This window comes from Eptatretus burgeri, chromosome 6 (assembly GCF_056783735.1).
Source record: "Eptatretus burgeri isolate ZD-2024b chromosome 6, Ebu_testis_v1, whole genome shotgun sequence".
In the NCBI taxonomy this organism is placed as follows: Eukaryota; Metazoa; Chordata; class Myxini; order Myxiniformes; family Myxinidae; genus Eptatretus; species Eptatretus burgeri.
This window is the reverse complement of record NC_140966.1, coordinates 8,067,599-8,086,723: the sequence shown is the minus strand read 5'-3', so window position 1 is coordinate 8,086,723 and position 19,125 is coordinate 8,067,599. Positions and strand designations below refer to the sequence as shown.

Sequence of the window (19,125 nt, the reverse complement as noted above, 5' to 3'; positions counted from 1 at the left end):
ATATATATATACATATATATATACATATATATATATATATATACACATATATATACATATATATATACATATATATATATATATATATACATATATATCCATCCATCCACTGGGACCATACTCTGTGCAGAGCGTTGGTGCTGCCGAAGCAGTCTCCTTGGCTATTGGGTACAATCCTGGATGGGTCGCCACTCCGACACAGGATACCAGCATGCTGGCACTCATTTTGCCGACCTCGGAAGGATGACAGGCAGAGTCAACCCCACCTGGTATTAATTCAACAGCCGAGTGGGATTTGAACTCAGGATACTCGGATGCTAAGCCCACCACCCTAACCATTAAGCCAACACCAGGCATACATATATATATATATATATATATATATATATATATATATATATATATATATATATATATATATATATATATATATATATATATATATATGTGTCGTAAGAGGAGACCAGGGTTGCGTCAGGAAGGGCATCCGGCGTAAAACATGTGCCAAATCACTATGCGGATCATACGGATGATCCGCTGTGGCGACCCCTAACGGGAGCAGCCGAAAGAAGAAGAAGATATATATACATATATCTCCATTGGATATAGTCGTACACGTTGATGTTCTTTGCGGATTATGTGGTTTTTCCCATGTGAGACATAATCTGCGGCAATGTCACCATTAGTCGGGATGTGCGTCTCATTCTATATATGCGTGTGTGTTTGTGCGTGTGTGTGCGTGTATATATATATATATATATATATATATATATATATATATATATATATATACATATATATATATATATATATATATATATATATACATATATATATATATATATATATATATATATATATATATATATATATATATATATATATATATATATATATATATATATATATATATATATATATATATATATATACATATATTACTTGACAGTTGCTTGACTGAAGGCAAGCACAAGCGAAAGAACACCAGGCTGTGAGTTTCACTTAACCTATCTCGTCGTACTTCCTTAAATGCTTCCATTAATTACACCTTCCTTTTGGGTTTTGCATTGGAGAAGTTTGGCAGAAGTCTTTCCCAAACTGGCTGGCTTGGTCTGTTCAACTGGAGCTGATTTGAGCAGGAATTTGGAATCTGTCCAGGGTGCCAGTTATAACTCTGCTTCTCTTTGCAAAATACACTATGGGGTATCTTACATACACCAAGTATTGCTAGCGAAAGAAACAGACAGCTTAAGCCCTTTTAAATACATTAGAGGAAGTTTCAGCTTGATACAACTCAATGTTTTTGATTTATCATGGTGGTAAACACATGGAGATTCCACTAAACAAGATCAAGACTTCTCTTTGGAGAAGTCACACACAAAAAAAAACATCTGGTATTTATGACTTCACCCACCCTGCTAATGGCTAGGAAGAAAGGTGAAGGCTGGATTTCCTTGCGAATCCTGGGCTGAAGGCCGTAGCAATGGTAGAACAAATGTTCAGCAGAGAATACCATGAGACTCAAGCCCATGGCCACAAGCAGCATGTAGAAAACACCAGCCATGTTGTCAACATCAAGCTTGCTGCTCATAACTTCATTCTTCTCCTTCTTACAGATTCCAGCCAACCAGATCATCTCCAACTCCTCAATCTCCGCTGTAAAGTATATAACAAAAAAAACACATTGTGTCTAACATATGTGTGTTGAAGTCGATAATGAAATAAACCCATGAATGCCATGAGGCTGTATAATAAACAACTTTAGAACAAATATAGTTATTCATGAAGTTGTCAGCAAAAATTCCCAGCATACACTTGGTATCGCCGTGTTTACACATTGTGATTCCAGGCCTGGACCAGTTGTTGAAGATCAGTCGGATTTTCAGAAAAAGAAGCATCGAGTGGCATTTTGGGGTAAAAGTCTGGAACAATGCTTTTAAACCTAATTTGGACACGCAGAATTCAAAAATGCCTGTTACCAAGCTGAATTCTGGATAGTTAACCCTTTTATTTCCATTTCAAAATGTGCCTGATAAATGAACTTTATTCTCATTCAAAACTATGTCAATATCATGTTTTTCATCACTGAACTGCAAGGGAAAGCACATATTACAGTTAATTTCTCCAGTTTTCATTTATTAAATAATTTATTTTTGCTGTTTTCAATGTAAAAATTGATAATTAACCTATTAAAATAGAAGATGAATTATGCCGACATGTCGTGATGTGATGTAGCACCAGTAAGAGGCCTCATATAGGATTCGGGGAAATGGAAATAACCTTGCTGTTCCATGAGAATTCATTATTAAATTTAGCTTCGTTCCCCTATGCTGATCTGATTATTACAATTAACGGGTGCGTGGGAAACAACAAAAGGCTCGTGATGGGAGGAAATTGTACACGCGGATACAGTTTAAGCGCCATTATTAACTGTTGTGTGCCTACTCGATATTGTAGATCTAGTATTACAGGATCTCTGTATATCCTTTCCTGTTTGATGATGATTCATAATTAAAATGAGCTTCATTCCCATATGCTGATCTGATGACAACAATCTATGGTGCGTGAGAAATAAGAAAAGGCTCTTTGCGGGAGGTAATTGTACACACCGGCACAAACAATGACTCATCTCAGTTCAAAAACCACGATGGGTCAAAATTAAATACTGTGATAACGAAATTGGAACATAATAGGTTACCCGCAATTGGTTTAAAAAAAAAAACCGCGATATTGGAGGGATTACTGCACAGTACAACAAAGGTAAATGTAAGAAAACTATTGTCGATAGTAACTCGACATACCACATTACTTCTCCATAAAATTTCCAGAACGACCCACACATTTCTGCCAGCGCTGCACGAAATTAAATTTCCCGATCCGGTAGAAGTCCATTCTAACACTTCGCAACCAGCTGTGCATGGCTATCTGGACTGCCTCGTCATTTTCATAGTGCTGGCCTCTCATGTGATCTTTCAAGGGCCCGAATAAATTGTAGTCAGAGGGGGGAAGTCTGTACTGTACAGGGGTGGGGGAGCACTTCCCAGTCATCCTTTTAGATTTCCTACAATGTCAGATGAACAGTACTAGGTCAAGCATTGTCATGTTGAAAGATGACAACTTTTTTATTGGGTGCTTTTCCAGAAGAGCATGTTTCAGTTTATTGAGCATCTGAACGTGGCGAGCAACGTTGATAGTTTTCCCCTTTGAGCAGGAAATCAACCAGTTTGCATCTCTTAGCATCCCAGAAGACGGTTCCCATAACTTTCCCAGTGGAGGGTACTCTTTTGACCTTCTTCTATTTTGGAGATGTGGAGTGATGCCATGCTTTTCTGCATAGTTTCTGGGTCGAAATTGTGGAACCATCTTTCATCATTAGTCATGATATGGAACAGGATGTCATCGCCTTTGGCAGAATGTCGTTGAAGCAACTGTGATAACACATCCATGCATGTGTTTTTGTATTCCTCCGAAAGAAAACGGCAAACCCAACAGGAAAAAACTTTCTGATATCCCAAGTTTACTATAATCTCCTGTACAGCATGGTGCCTGATACCAAGTTGGGCTGTGATCTCCCTAACCATCACCATTTGTTCCTCACTGATGAGCACATCATCTTTTTGCTTGGTGCGTCCAGTCATAGTGCTTCTCAGCTGACAACAGCGTGGCTGATTGGTGATGTCTGTGTTTCCATCTTTGAAGTGTTTCACCCACATTCCATCACTGCCAGCACCCATGCAAGCAATTCTGTACACCTGGCTCAATCGATCGTATATGTGCAGCTGAGCTGTTCTCCTTCATGGGGAATTCAATTGCTGCACATTGGACAAAACGACATGTCATTGACAGTCATTTTGTCACACTGGATTGTGGGAACTCCAGTGCTGTGCATGTGCTAAGCCTGTGTTTATATTAGAGTGCATATATGTATAGATGTCGCTAATAACTTGTGTTCTACTATATTCGGCACAAACGTGTAGAATCCTCAATGCTCACGACTTTTGGTGTGGCCCTCGTATAACCCATCAGATTTACCAAGCAAATTTAATTGATGACTCATTATCAGGCATTCCTCATCATTAAAATCAGGTCTTTCTCCTCTACACATCAGTAAAGCTAAAAGCCCACTTCTCGTACTGCAGAATACAGATCTATCATGATTAATCGTTTGCTTAAAACGAAATATCCAAAATTTCAGTGAAAGAGCATCCTATAATTCTTTTTCTGCATAAATAAGGAAAAACATTGAGTGAAATAGTTCGGTATCACTCAATTTTCATGGTGTGGTATCTGAAAAACAATAAACAAGTGCAGAAAAATATAATCTGCAATGGACAAACACAGGACTCGTAAACGCAAAAAGCTGTCCAACAAAGATGATAGCTTAAAACAAAATGAATAAAGTGCTGCAATAAGAAAACCTCAATTAAGAAAGGGGAACTAGACTAAAAGGCTAAAATATGCACAATAATACAGAAAAGGGGCTATGGAACAACGGTTAAGGTGGTTTGGACAGACCAGTCAAAGGTTCAGTTGTTTGGATATACTCGAAGACAGTATGTGAGACGACAAAAACCTGGAACTTATATAGACTTGCTTGAAGCCAACAATTAAGCATGGAGGAGGTTCAATTTAAGTTTGGGGGTGCATACCCTCAAGTGGAATTGGAAAATTGCAGAAAATTGATGGTATATTTACTGCAGCAAGGTACAAACAAATATTCATCCACCATGCTATCCACAGTAGTGCAAGACCTATTGGTCCAAACTTCTTCGTGCAACAAGATAATAATCCAAAACACTGAGCTGGAGTTATTAAAACTTGTTTTCAAAAGAAAGAGGAAACTGGAGTACTTCAAACCATGGAATGGCAATCTCAAATCCCAGATCTCATTAGCATTGAAGTTCTACAGGACTATTTGGCCAAATAAATTTTAAAATAGTCCCAGCAACTCAGTTGATCTTTGAAAGGTCTTGGAAAAAGCATGGAACACCATTCCATAAGAGTTATAACAAAATTATTGGAAAGTATCCCCAGAAGAATTTAAAAGCAGTTTTTGTAGGAAAATGGTGTACAGTGCCTTCAGAAAGTAACGTTGCAGCTCTGCAAAGCATGGCAGCATCATGCTATGGGGATGCTTTTCAGTGGCAAGTCCTGGGAGACTTGCAAGGATAGAGGAAAGAATGAATGGAGCCAAACACAGGCAAATCCTTGAGGAGAACCTGATTCAGAGTGCAAAAGACCTTATACTGTGTGATGAAGATTTATGTTCCAATAGGACAATTATCCCAAGCATACAGCCAAAGCAACACTGGAATGGCTTCAGAACAAGAACCTGAAAGTCCTTCAGTGGCCCAGACAAAGACCAGACTTGATTCTCATTGTGAATCTGTGGAAAGCTTTAAAAATTGCAGTTCACCGACACTCTCGACCCAATTTGACAGAGCTTGAGCAAATCCACAAGGAATAATGGGAGAAATTCCCAAATCCAGATGTGCAAAGCTGATACAAACATACCCAAGAAGACTTGAAGCTGTAATCGCTGTCAAAGGTGCTTCTACAAACTATTGCCTTAGGGTGTTGAATATTTATAGATGCAAGACATTTCAGCTTTTCATTTTTGATTAATTTGTAAAAATTTTGAAAAACAAGTTTTGTCTTTGTCATTATGGGGTATTTTGTAGAGATCTGTGACAAAAATCAAGGGATGTGAATACTTTCTGAAGGCACTGTACATACTCGCTATTAGTTTATATAACGGCATATTGTGTATAAATTCAGTTAATGGAATGAGATTTTATTTTTCATAAAGGTGTATTTTCATTGAACACAAAATCTTAGTTTCCTTATGCATCAGAGTCGAAAAATTCCAAATGTCTTAGACTTCTGCACGGCACTGTATCATACAGTATGGTGGTACTCCATATGTAGAGATGGCACTAGAAAAAAATGGCTGCCCCTTCAATTGCATACAAAATGATATATTAAAAAGCTACTAGAGAGTGAAGCCATAAGCCTTTAAAAGCTATACCTTTTATTCTCGAACATTTTCAGAACTAACAAGAATGAAAAATATGCCAGAATACATTGCAAGATCGCCAAATTGTTGATAAATGTCATCCAGCTGAGCACAAGAATGGCTGAAGCAATTACAATGATTCCAATGTAAGCAAGTGACATTCTCTCTTCGGTATTGTACCTACTATAACATCATTTTTCTTTTATCAGATTTAAAAAATAATACCACCACAATACACCAAACCTGTTGAAACGCCATTTACACGTGCACAGAGTGAGAAACTCTCTTGTAGAACTCAGGTCAAGTCAGGTATGGGAGCATGCGCCAGAACAGCACGTCGCTGCGTCCACTTTCCGCCGGTACTCCAGGGGCCTCCGTCTGGCCATCCCCCAGGCAGATGCCAGGCCCATCCCCATCTCCTTGAGATGATGGTCAACCTGTTGCAACCATGAGGCACGTGGTCGACCCACTGGCCTCCTCCACTCATGAGACTCCCTCGCTGAGAGAATCTGGTGAGCAGGATCAGAGTCAGGAAAACGAGCCACATGTCCATACAGCCGCAACTGACGCTCACGGACTATGCAGGTAACAAATCTCATCCGAGTCTCTCTCAGCAACCGCTCGTTGGACACAAAATCCGACCAGCGATAGCCAATGATTCTCCGAAGAGACCTGGTACCAAAGGAATTAAGTCTCCGTCTCAGATCCTTGGTCAGAGTCCAAATCTCGCACCCATAGAGCAAGACTGGAAGTACCAAGGACCTGAAGACTCGGACTTTCGTCCTCCCGCACAGGTACCGGCAGCGCCACACCCCATGATCCAGTGAATCCATGACTCCCCAGGCCCGACCCAGACGTCTATTGACCTCTGACTCGCAGCCAGCAGAGACATGAATATCACTGCCAAGGTAAGTGAATCTCTCCACGACCTCAACATCCTCACCACAAACAGACACAGACAGGACAGCAGCATCCAAGATGTCACCGAAAGCCTGGATCTTAGTTTTGACCCAAGAAACCCGTAATCCCAACGGCTCCGACTCCTCATTCAGCACCTCGAGGGCCCCCAAGAGGATGTCTAAAGTCTCCGCAAAGATGACTGCATCATCTGCAAAGTCAAGGTCCGAGATCTTGACATTCCCAAATGACGCACCGCAGCTTGATCTCTCCGACATCCTCCCTAAAATCCAGTCCATATAAGTGCTGAAAAGTGTGGGGGCAAGTACACATCCCTGACGAACTCCAGTAACAACTGGAAATAAGTCAGAGATGGTACCACCACACTTCACAGCACTCTCAGTACCAGAGTAGAGTTCTGACATCAGATCGATCAGTTTTGGTGGCACCCCACGAAGACCAAGAATCCTCCAGAGGACATCCCGATTCACTGAATCGAACGCTTTACAGAGATCAACATAGGCTGCAAGCAGCCCCTGCCGAAACTCTCGTCTGCGTTCGGTGAGGACACGAAGTGCAAGGATACGGTCAATCGTTGACCTCTTTGGTGTAAAGCCTGACTGTTCTGGACGCTGGTGCTCAAGCAGATGGTGGCGAACCCTATCGAGAATTATCCGAGCAAAGACCTTGCCCGGCACTGAGAGCAGCGTCACCCCTCGGTAGTTGTTGCAGTCTTGGCGATCACCCTTCCCTTTCCAGAGAGGGACAATAAGGCCCCTCTTCCAGTCAGTTGGGATGATGCCTGTGTTCCAGGCAGAGCACAAAACTGCATGCAACGACACGAGTGCAGCATTTCCACCAGCCTTGAGAAGTTCGGCATGGATGCCACAGATCCCTGGAGCTTTGCCCCGTTTCAACTGGTTCACCGCAGCCCGTGTTTCCACAAGCGTAGGTGGACCACAGTTGATTCGAGGGTCAGCAACAGGGATTGTAACACCCTTGACGTCCAACTCGACAGTTGGGGGATCAGCCTGGTACAACTGCTCAAAGTAACCGGCCCAGCGGGCCTTCACTTCAGACTCCTCTGTCAAGAGCCTACCACTCTCTGCTCTAACTGTAGTGCTCCGAGGGATGGGCTTGGATGAACATAATGCGCGAATTCCCCTGTAAGCGGGACGAGAATCACCTGTCCACAGGTGATGCTCTACCCCCTCACAGATTCCACGCACATAGGCCTCCTTGTCCACCCTCAGTGCACGTACAGTTTTACGCCTCAGCTCCCTGAACAGCTCAGCTCTGCCATTCAGCCTGGCCCTGCGACTCTGGTCAATGGTATCCAGTGTCCCTTGAGAGACAAAATTCTTCTTTGCCCTGCGGTGAGCTCCAAGGCATCCACCGGCAACATCAAGGACGGTGGTCTTGAAGGCGCTCCACAACTCTTCAGGACCCCCAAAGCACCCAGACCCCCAAGTGTCCACTCAGCCTGTTCGCAAACTCCTCAGCTACTCTCTCATCCCTGAGCTTGGCAACATCCAGCCTCGGCTGGGATGGTACCATTCTCCAGGATTTAAGGTGCAGCTTTAGAGTTGCTACAACAAGCCTGTGGTCAGTATTGAGGAACTGAGCACTCCGGTAGACCCTGCAGTTCTGGATCATCCTCCAACGACCGTCAATGAGGACATGGTCAATCTCCTTTGCCACACCGCCAGCGTTGGAATACCAAGTCCAGCGATGAGCTTGCGGGCGCTGAAACCATGAACCAGCCACCCTAAGTCCATGACTTCTTGCAAAGTCAAGGAACTTAGTGCTATTCTGGTTCATAGTTCCTGACCCATGGGGACCAACACACACCTCATAACCGTCCCTATCAGTTCCAGTCGATGCATTGAAATCCCCCAAGACTAGAAGTGTATCTCGTCTGGGGCACTGATCAACCACAGACTCGAGTGTGGCGTAGAATGCATCCTTCACGGTGAGATCACTCGCCTCAGTCGGAGCATAAACAGAGACCAGGGAAATGACACCTAAGGAGTGACGAATCCTTAATCTCATAATACGCTCATTGACCGGTGTTACCTCAATTATCATTGGAGTCAGCTTATTGGACACAGCTACAGCAACTCCTTGGGCATGGTAACCATCAGAGCGACCAGACCAATAGTAGGTGTAGCCACCCACCATTATCTCGCCGCAATCTGGTCTCCGAACCTCAGAGAGAGCTGCAATCCCGATGTCCAAACGCTTGAGCTCAGATGATAACAGAGACAGGTGATCATCCTCTCTTAGGGATAGGACATTCCAGGCACCCACCCGAAGGGACCTCCTCAGGTTAACCCAAGGAGACCGCCATCTGGTGGACGACACCTCAGCACCACTCCGACACACTCTCCCGCAATCTGACCCAGGGATGTTACCCCGTGGTTTCCCTCCTATCAAAGATTGGGGGTCCCGAAGGCTTTGCCCCAGTCCCGTCATCCGGTGAGCTGTCCTGCGAAGGGAAGCTGCACAGGAGGTACTCCCACGGAGTGGGTTTTCAGATTTTTTTGCGTTTTTGCGTTTTGCGGAATGAAGGGTTTTACGGTGGCCGGAGTGCAAATCCTGCCACCAACCTCCTAATAAGAAGTGACCCAACTGCAGGAGGACGTCCGCAGACACAGTTGGGCACTAGATATGGATGGCCGTTGGCTTACAAGGAGCTCCTCCGCCCTTTGACAGGTTTTGTTTTTAATCCTGCTGGGTGTCCATATCCAAACACCCTCCTCACCAGAAAACCTGGTGGGGGAGACGGTTTAGTCGCCGACAACCCGACCATGGAACAGGTTAGTACAGGTTTACATGGTACCTGTAGCAGGTCACAGATCGAACCTGACCTGACCTAACTATCTGACCTAACCTGACCTAATAGAACTCACTATCTGCCATAAAGGCTTTGCCGTGTTTTGCAAGGCCATGTGGTTTGTAAGGCACAACAAAATGCTTAAATTACAAAGGAAAAGGGCACAGAACGGTGTGCTGATGCTTTCATTGAGGTTCACAAGGGGTCATACCGGTTATTGAAAAGAGTATTCTAAATTCACTTTTCCAAATGCCATATGCGTAATATTGTTCAAGCAAATCGTGCAGAACCTCCTCCTTATATAAATAGATGTGATCATGTGACCTTTTAAAAGGCATCTATTTATTACACGTACACAGGGTCGAGAGGAAGTTCGAAATGCCAACATTGAGTAAAGGAATAGAAGGGAAGAGGATATGAATGGAGGTATCTCTTTATTGTGTACGTACGGCATAGGTCGGGAAGAAATTGAAGAAAATAAGAGAATGTAGAACGGTATGAGAAGAAAATGAGGTGAGCAGAGTTTGGGAGAGAAGGGAAGGAAAATTGGGTGGATAAGGAGTATGGGGATAGAATAGAAGAGAAAGAGCAGAGAAAGGAGAGAGAGGGAAAAATAAACATTCTGCCATGTTGGTGTACATAATAAATAGATGGCTCTAAAGGTGAAGGACAATATGGTAGCAGAATGTCTGAGTGGAGACAGAAGGGATGGGAACATTGGACTGGACATTAAGGGAATGAGGGAAGGGACTTGTATGAGGTATATCGTTGAGGGGGTGTGGGTCTGGGGGTTCCCCATGTATATGTCCCTCAAAATAATTTACTGGATACTGATGTCATTGGAATCCAGATCGGGAAAAATACAGGTAAACAAGTCAGAAAAAAGGTTTAAAAAAAATGAAAACACATGGAGTCATGGAGGAGAGGACATTGTGACCATACTCTGTGCAGAGTGTTGGTGCTGCTCAAACAGTCTCCTTGGCTATTAGACACAATTCTGGACAGGTCGCTACTCCAACACAGTGTAACAGCATGCTGGCACTCAATTTGCCGACCTCGGAAGGATGACAGGTCGAGTTAACCCCACCTGGTATTAATTCAACAGCCGAGCGGGATTTGAACTCAGGACCCGATGATTCAAAGCCGAACACCCTTACCATTAAGCCAACACCAGGTATAGTCATGGAATCCCCCCAAAACAACCAAACAAGATAGAAAGGAATGACAAGGAACGACAAGGAATGACAAGGTAGGAACGACACCACAATGCAACACCACAATCCTTTTATGGATTGCCATACGACATGTTTTGACATTTTTTCGTCTCAATCCCACAACAAATAAAACACACAATTACACCAACTCACACTACACATCTACAACTACCTCTAACATAGACATCTTCATACAATTGTTACTATTTCCACCTATAACAAAAATGTCAAATGATGTCATGATGGCAATCCATAAAAGGATTGTGTTGTATAAATATGTAATTTGTATGTGGGAATGTAAGTCAGCACTAATGATCTAATCGTTATCACGGTTTTCCAAACTAACAAAAGAACCCATCCTTATGGACAGGTTCATTGCCCCAGAATTACAGATAAGAAGGCTTGAAATCCCCACCCTCAACGGGAGTAGTGCGACATTATACATATTTATGTAGAGCGAATTGAGCTGCTTCCCGAAAGATGAACCCCCAGGACCATAAATTATTTTATCACCTAAAACCTACCTGTGCATCCCCTGGGTACAACAACCAGCTTTCAAATCATTTATTTTTGTGGTTCAGTTGTGTGTAGAAGTCAACACATAAAAACAAACAAGCACTTCTAGAATTTATATAAAAACACATATTGAGCTTTAAATATATACGAGGGGGGTATGCTTACACATTTTAAGCAATAACACACTGTGCTTCCCCATTGTCTTGGGTCGCTGACCTCACATTGACCTCACAGAACCAAAAGGGCTACCACAGCATTTTGCAGCACCATGCAATTTATACATATGTATATATAGTGTTGCAGGTTGTGACTACAGTGCAGTTATTCTTGTTTTGAATAGTATCCCAGAATACTCCTTTGTGATAAGTAGGTGAACTATTGCCAGCACGCTGGCCAAATTTCAAATTCCTGCCCTAACTGACTCCAAGAAAGGCAAAGGCAAACCACACAGCATAACCTGTGCCAAGGGACTGCTTTAGCAGCACCAACACTTCATAAAGAGTCGGTAATGTACATCTCATATCATCATCATTATCCTCATCCCAGAATACACTGTTTCACCCAATTGCCAAATAACGTCGTTTGTTCAACAAAGTTATATTGCAGTTTTTTTTTCTTCTTATGGTGTATTATTTTGTTGAGCTCTTCATAACACAAGAAAATACAAGGAAGCAGACACAGGAGGATCAGGTCATAATCAGCAGTGCAGGTAGTACTAATTGGCAAACCCAAATTACAGAATTTGGCCGGTACACCCTCACACAATCAATGGCTTTCTCTTTTCAAAATATGCCATAAAATAGTTAACATCCAAAACCAAAATTCATGGAGGAGAGCCAGATTACATTCCTTTTAATATAATCAATGAAACTCACCAGCCAAAAAACAATAAATATCTCACGTAGTCGGTTCCTGAATTTGTCTTTTGAATTATTGTAGCAATACCTGGTGGCATCAATTCCACAAAATGGTAAAGGCCATCCAGAGACATTTGTCATCTTTCCTCCAGGAGGAATAAACAGTTGTGTCAAAGAGAATGGTTATAGCTGCAGAGAGGTCTTGATTCAACTTTGTAAAACATCTCAAAGCCCCCACCCACACCCCCTTATTTTCCTTTACAACAAAGCTTCAACCATTGGAACGATGGATATTTTCATTCATCCTCAGATAAATCACTTAATAAACGCCATAACTCAGTGTCTCCTTTTCATATGCATCTCTCAGTACCTCGTGACATTAGATCCAACTTGACCCATCATAATCTCAAAACATTTAATATATACCATTGTTGCAGTTTTCATGTTTGTTTTCTGTCTGAATACATAGATACATATACATACATTCAATTGTGTGAAACGACCAATCTTACCATCCCCAAGAAATTGCAGCAGCATCAGGTCAATGAGTCGTTTCCATTTGGATCCCTTCTGCAATGCAATACCATAGCCTGTTGTGGCAAACACCTTTCCACTGCCAATAGTCACCAACTTGCAGCCCTCGTCTTTCCCTGCCATGTAATTCAGCACTGCTGCATCGTAAATGAATGCATCAAGTTTGCTGCAAGAATATTCAAAGAAAGAACAAAATGGAACAATTGAAGATATATATTATATAGTATTGCTCATAAATACACAAATAAATGTTGCATTTAATGATAACCTTCATCAGTGTTGAGATTTTTGAATATTAGGAGACAAAACAACTTCAATAAGCAAGGAAAGGGGGTTTTAATAAACTGTGAGGCTATTTCACAAAGCTGAAATTAAACGTTGGTTATAGTGATATTTTAATTGATTGTAAATTTTCATTTTCCTTTTTTGATCCATATGTTTATCTTGAGATTCTCGCATTTGTCATTTGTCTCTCTTTTTAATTAAATTATCAGGCAACATACCATATTAAAGGCAGTGCATTCACAACGCTGGGTTGAACTGGCAGCAGAGCTGATGACAAGTATGTACACTTGCCTTTTAGTTGGTTTGAATCCTGACCGAGGTATAAACTGTCTACCTGGTGTTTTGTGTGCAAGGTGAGACATTAATGTATGCACGATCCAGAGGAAGGACTGATTGTTAGTGGAAGTTAAGGATGATACTTTATAATTCATGAAGTGGAGGTGAGTTGTCACCTGCGCCCTGAACAAGGTCCAAATTTCCACCACGTTCAATTGAGTATTCTGTGATGCAGTAGTGATTTGTCCAGGATTGGTTTTCGCCTTGAAATGTACATATATATATATATATATATATATATATATATATATATATATATATATGTATATATATATATATATATATATATATATATATATATATATATATATATATATATATATATATATATATATATATATATATATATATATATATATATATATATATATATATTTATATCTTCTTCTTCTTTCGGCTGCTCCCGTTCGGCGTCACCACAGCGGATCATCCGTATGATCCGCATAGTGATTTGGCACATGTTTTACTCCGGATGCCCTTCCTGACGCAACCCTGGTCGCCTCTTACAACACAGGGATATGGTACACCTATTTTAACCGGGGTATACACCGGCCCAGTAGACTGGTACTCATTTCGTCGACCTAGGAAGGATGACAGGCTGAGTCAACCCCCTGGTGTATTAAAATTCAGTGGCCCAACGGGGCTTCAACTCAGGACCTTTTGGATCCCAAGCCGCTGCCCTAACCACTGCACCAACACCAGGCATATATATATATATATATATATATATATATATATATATATATGTATATATATATATATATGTATATATATATATATATATATATATATATATGTATATATATATGTATATATATATATATATATATATATATATATATATATATATATATATATATATATATATATATATATATATATATATATATATATATATATATATATATATATATATATATATATATATATATATATATATATATATATATATATATATATATATATATATATATATATATATATATATATATGTGTATATATATATGTATATATATATATATATATATACCAAATACTATAGAAAGTTTACCCCCCCCCTTAAAATTTTTCACCTTTTGTTGCCTTATAGCATGGAATTTAAATGTATTAAATGAGACTCTTCCCACATTTATTTGCACATCGTAACCCACAACTTTGAGGTGAAAAACAAATTCTACAAATTTCAGAAAAATAATTAAAAATAGAAAACTAGTATATATTTGTTGGTTAATTGTCCACCCCCCTGAGTTAATATTTGCTGGGTGCACCTTTGACGGCAATTATAGCTGTGAGTCTGTTGGGACAGGTCTCTTCAAACTTTGCGCACCTTGATTGGGCAATATTTTTCCATTCTCCTGTACAAAACTATTCATGCTCAGTCAAGTTGTGTGCGGAGTGTTGATGGACATCAATATTCAAGTTATGCTACAGATTTTCAATTGGATTTATGTTGGGTCTCTGACTGGACCACTCAAGGACATTTATCTTTTTTTTCTTAGCTCCCTCATTGTAGATATGGCTGTGTGCTTTGGGTCGTTGTCATGCTGAAAGGTGAACTTCCATCCCAACATCAGCTTTCTTACAAAGGGCATCAGGTTTTCCTCTCAGATTTTCTGTATTTTGCTCCATTCATTTTCCATTCTATCTTGACAAGTGCCCCAGTCCCTGCTGATGAGAAACATCCCCATAACATGATGCTGCCACCACCACGATTCACAATTGGGATGGTGTTCTTTCGTTGATGTGCTATGTTGGGTTTGTGCCAAATGTAACATTTTGCATTTAGGCCAAAAAGTTCCATCTTGGTTTTGTCAGACCATAAAACTTTTTGCGGCATGACTTTAGAATCTCCGGAGTGGTTTAATGCATACCTCAAATGGGTCTCAAAGTTGGATTTGTTGAGTAATGGCTATCTTCTCATGACCCTTCCATACAGGCCAGACTTGTGGAGTGCTTGGGGTATCATTGTCACATGCACACAGTGACCAGTCTTTGCCATATAGGCCTATAGCTCTTTCAAAGTTGCCATTGGCCTCTTTGTGGCCTCTCTGATCAGTCTCTTCCTTGCTTGATCATCCAGTTTGGAGGGATGGCCTGATCTAGGCAGGGTCTTTGTGGTACCAAATGCCATCCACTTCTTATTGATTGTCTTGACTGTGCTTCAAGGGATATTCAAGGCCTTTGAAATGTTTTTATACCCATCTCCTGATCTGCGCCTTTCCACAACTCTATCCAGGAGGTCGTTTGAAAGCTCATTGCCTCTCATGGTTGAGTCTTTGCCATGAAATGCACTACCCAGCAGAGGAAACCCACAGAAACAGCTGATTTTATTCTGACATAATCAGAATCACCACAGTTTAACACATGTGGAGACCAATTAACTTGGTGTGTGATTTTGAAGTTGGTTGGTTACACCTGAGCTAATTTACAATTGCTATTATAAGGGGAGTGGACACTTATCCAACCAAGATATTCTAGTTTTGTATTTTTAATTCATTTTCTGAAATTTGTAGAATTAGTTTTTCACTTGGAAGTTGTGGGTTACGATGTGTAAATAAAGGTGGGAAAAGTCTGATTTAATGCAATTTAATTCCAGGTTATAAAGCAACAAAAGGTGAAAATTTTGAAAGGGTATGTAGACTTTCTATAGGCACTGTATATGTCTCAAGACCAGTCACGTCTCTCACCCATAATTGGAGGGAATAACCAATCAGCTCTCCCTCAATTAATTTCCCCAAGGTGGCTAGAATTATTAAATAAATTAACTCCTCCCATGCTCTTCTAGCGGAAGAAAGCTGTATAAAGCAACTTAGGAAAGTTACTTAAGATAAGCCCTTTCCTGTTTCAAACTCTACCTGAGATCCTCCACAGCTGCAGACATACATGAGAATTCCAATGCTGCACGCCCCCCTCAGCCACTGGACTGGTTTGGGGAGTAAATGGCAGATGTCCACATAATGGCAAACATGTGCTCGGAAGCAAACTGAGGGTGCGGCTTAGTGGGGAGGAGTATAGGATAGGAACCCCCTCCCTCCTGACGTCTCTCAAAGTGCTTCTACGGGCATGAGTGCCAGACAGGAATCTGGCTCGACATTGGCTCCAAGCTGAGTGCAATTATTAAAAGTCAAAATGGATGCACAGGGAATGCAAATGAGGGGAGAAATAAAAATAGAATAAAAAATGGATACGCAGTGTACGCAAATGAGGAGAGAAATGAAAGAAAATAAATGCACTCTACATAGTGCCATTCTAGTTCTTTATGGAATGACAAAAAAAATCACAGAGTGCGGTATAAAAACGAAAAACTTGGTGAAGCTCATAGTCAAGTCAGCTGTTAAACCTTGATCGACCGATGTGACAATATGTTTATTAATAATTACCTACTGTTTGAACATGAGTTGCACCATGAATGCGTCTAATAATTACGTACTATTGGAACATACTGTTACGGCTGTGGAAATTCGCAAACCACCATTCAGGACCCATAGGTGAGATATCTCTTAAGTACATGTGTAGTTAGCCCAAACCCGTTGTCTAGAGGGAATTTATGCGATTAATTCGGGCTGCGATGCTTTGAGATAGCCGTTTTTCTGTTCTATCTTTATTTTGAACCAACCACGTCTCAACCGCCATCACACAACAACCACCTTAACCACCATGCCAGCCATCGTCACCAACTACAACCATGCTCCAACCCTCAGACAACAACAACAACGCCAACAGCCACGACCTTTACCTGCACAACTCAATCCCGCAAACATCACATCACCGTCATTCCCAAATGGCACCATAACCATCAAACCACCACCGAAAACCCTCCACCACCCTCACCTCTCTCCTTCTACGGCCATTCCCGCACTACCTGTGAACACTGAGCATCGGGCTGTTTTGGGCCCGTTCAGCGATACGCACCGAGCCGCGAGTGCAAATAGTGGCCTTTCCGAGGAAAATTTGGATCACAAACGCTACACGCCCACTTCCCCTCCGTCCAATTAGCAAGCACGGAGCGGCTTGGCCCCGCCTCCAGGCGCGTCCGTGTGAAATCGATATATACAAATTCTAGGATCAGGGGAGGTTCACGCCCACTTTTCCTCCGTCAAATTGGCGAGCGTGGCTCTGCCCCCGAGGTCATCCTGATCCGGATATTTGCATATTGTTTTCTCCTGCCGACCTATAAAACGGCGAGCGCAAGGCGAATCAGGAGAGAGTGAGTCGAGTCATCGGTGTGGAAGCGAGTCGAGTCGGGTGCAGAGTGAGTAGAGTCATCGGTGTGGCAGAGAGACGAGTCGGGTGGAGAGTGAGTCGAGTCGGGTGGCGAAGTGATCGGTGTGTCATCGAGTTGGGTTCTGGAGTCGGCTGAGAAGAGTTGCGGGAAGAGGCAAAGGAGCTCGGGTCCGAGGCGAGAAGGACGGCGGTCGGCGACGAGGTCGCGGTGTGGGATCGCTCGTCGTGGGACCCAAGCCAGCCAGCCATTCTCCTCCCCCAGGGCATCAACAATTCCCCCTTTCCCCCGCGCTGAGATAGTGCAACAAGGGGGCCCTGTTCCCACCCCACTCCAAACGTCATGACAACGAAACCCGCCAAGGAGCATGGAGTCGGGGCACAGCCACGCGGCCACATCTGCCGTAGGGTTCGTAGTGGGCTTAATACGCTCGATAATTAATCGGAACCGTCGAGGCCGACGATAACACCGCTCGGTTATAACTGTAGCACGGAATGGACCGCTTAAGCGGTTCATGTCAGGAGTCGACCTGCGGCGAGGTACGATCGCCCGGTTTACCATCCGCGTGGGTACTTAGGTAGGTCGAGTTTGGCGAACAACCCTATCCTATGCGGGTGGCCGATTGGCACGATTGTGGTGAGGTCGAAAGGCCCACCCGTGACTGGCTCCGGGCGATAGTTCCCGGAGGGTCACGACTGAATTGTCCGTCCGGTGGGCGACGCGGTCGCGATTCGAGTGACGCGGCCGTCCGCATGCCGGCGGGCGCGAATTCACAACAATACCTTTAAAACCTTTAAAACCTTTAGGCTGCTGAGATTACTTCACTCTTTACACCTTTAGACATTTTAAATAATTTCGACCTTTTAAGGCCATTTAAGACCCTTTAGACATTTTAGACCCTTTAAATTTAACTCTTTAGACATTTACATCTTTTAGATCCCTGTAGACCTTTAGACCCACTGAGATGATATGGACTCTTTAAACCCATTTGACCCTTTAGAACCCTTAGATCCTAACTACTATGTGGAATGTATGCTTTAGACCCCTTAGACCCCATAGATACTTAGGACCTCTTAGACCCATTTTAGACCTTTACACCCTTTAGATTCCACCAATCATTTAACCTTTAAGACCCTTTAAACCCATTCGACCTTTTGACCCGGTTAGACTCTGTAGACCACATATACCACTTGAGACCCTTAAAAAGCTTCACATTGCTTAGATACATTGACCCTTTAAACCCCTTGACCTTTTGGACCCTTTATACGCATTAGACCCTTTTGACCATTAGACACCTAAAACTCCTTAGACCCTTTAGATCCTTTTGACTCCTCAACTCCTTAGACATTTATACCTCTTGAGACTCCATGGACCCTTTAGACCCCGAACTACTTTTGGAACATACCCTTTAG

General features: G+C 42.1%; 1 protein-coding gene across 2 annotated transcripts in view; it reads right to left on the bottom strand.

Moving 5' to 3' along the window:
- LOC147024197 (glutamate receptor ionotropic, NMDA 2A-like) overlaps positions 1-19,125 on the bottom strand; it is a 354,309-nt gene that overhangs the window by 13,969 nt on the left and 321,215 nt on the right. For both annotated transcript variants that reach the window (XM_085883870.1, XM_085883871.1), the window contains exons 10-11: positions 12,849-13,036; positions 1,415-1,656 (exon numbers count right to left, since the gene is read on the bottom strand). In XM_085883870.1, the coding sequence (XP_085739996.1) occupies positions 1,415-1,656; positions 12,849-13,036 (430 nt within the window). The remainder of the gene's footprint in view (positions 1-1,414; positions 1,657-12,848; positions 13,037-19,125) is intronic.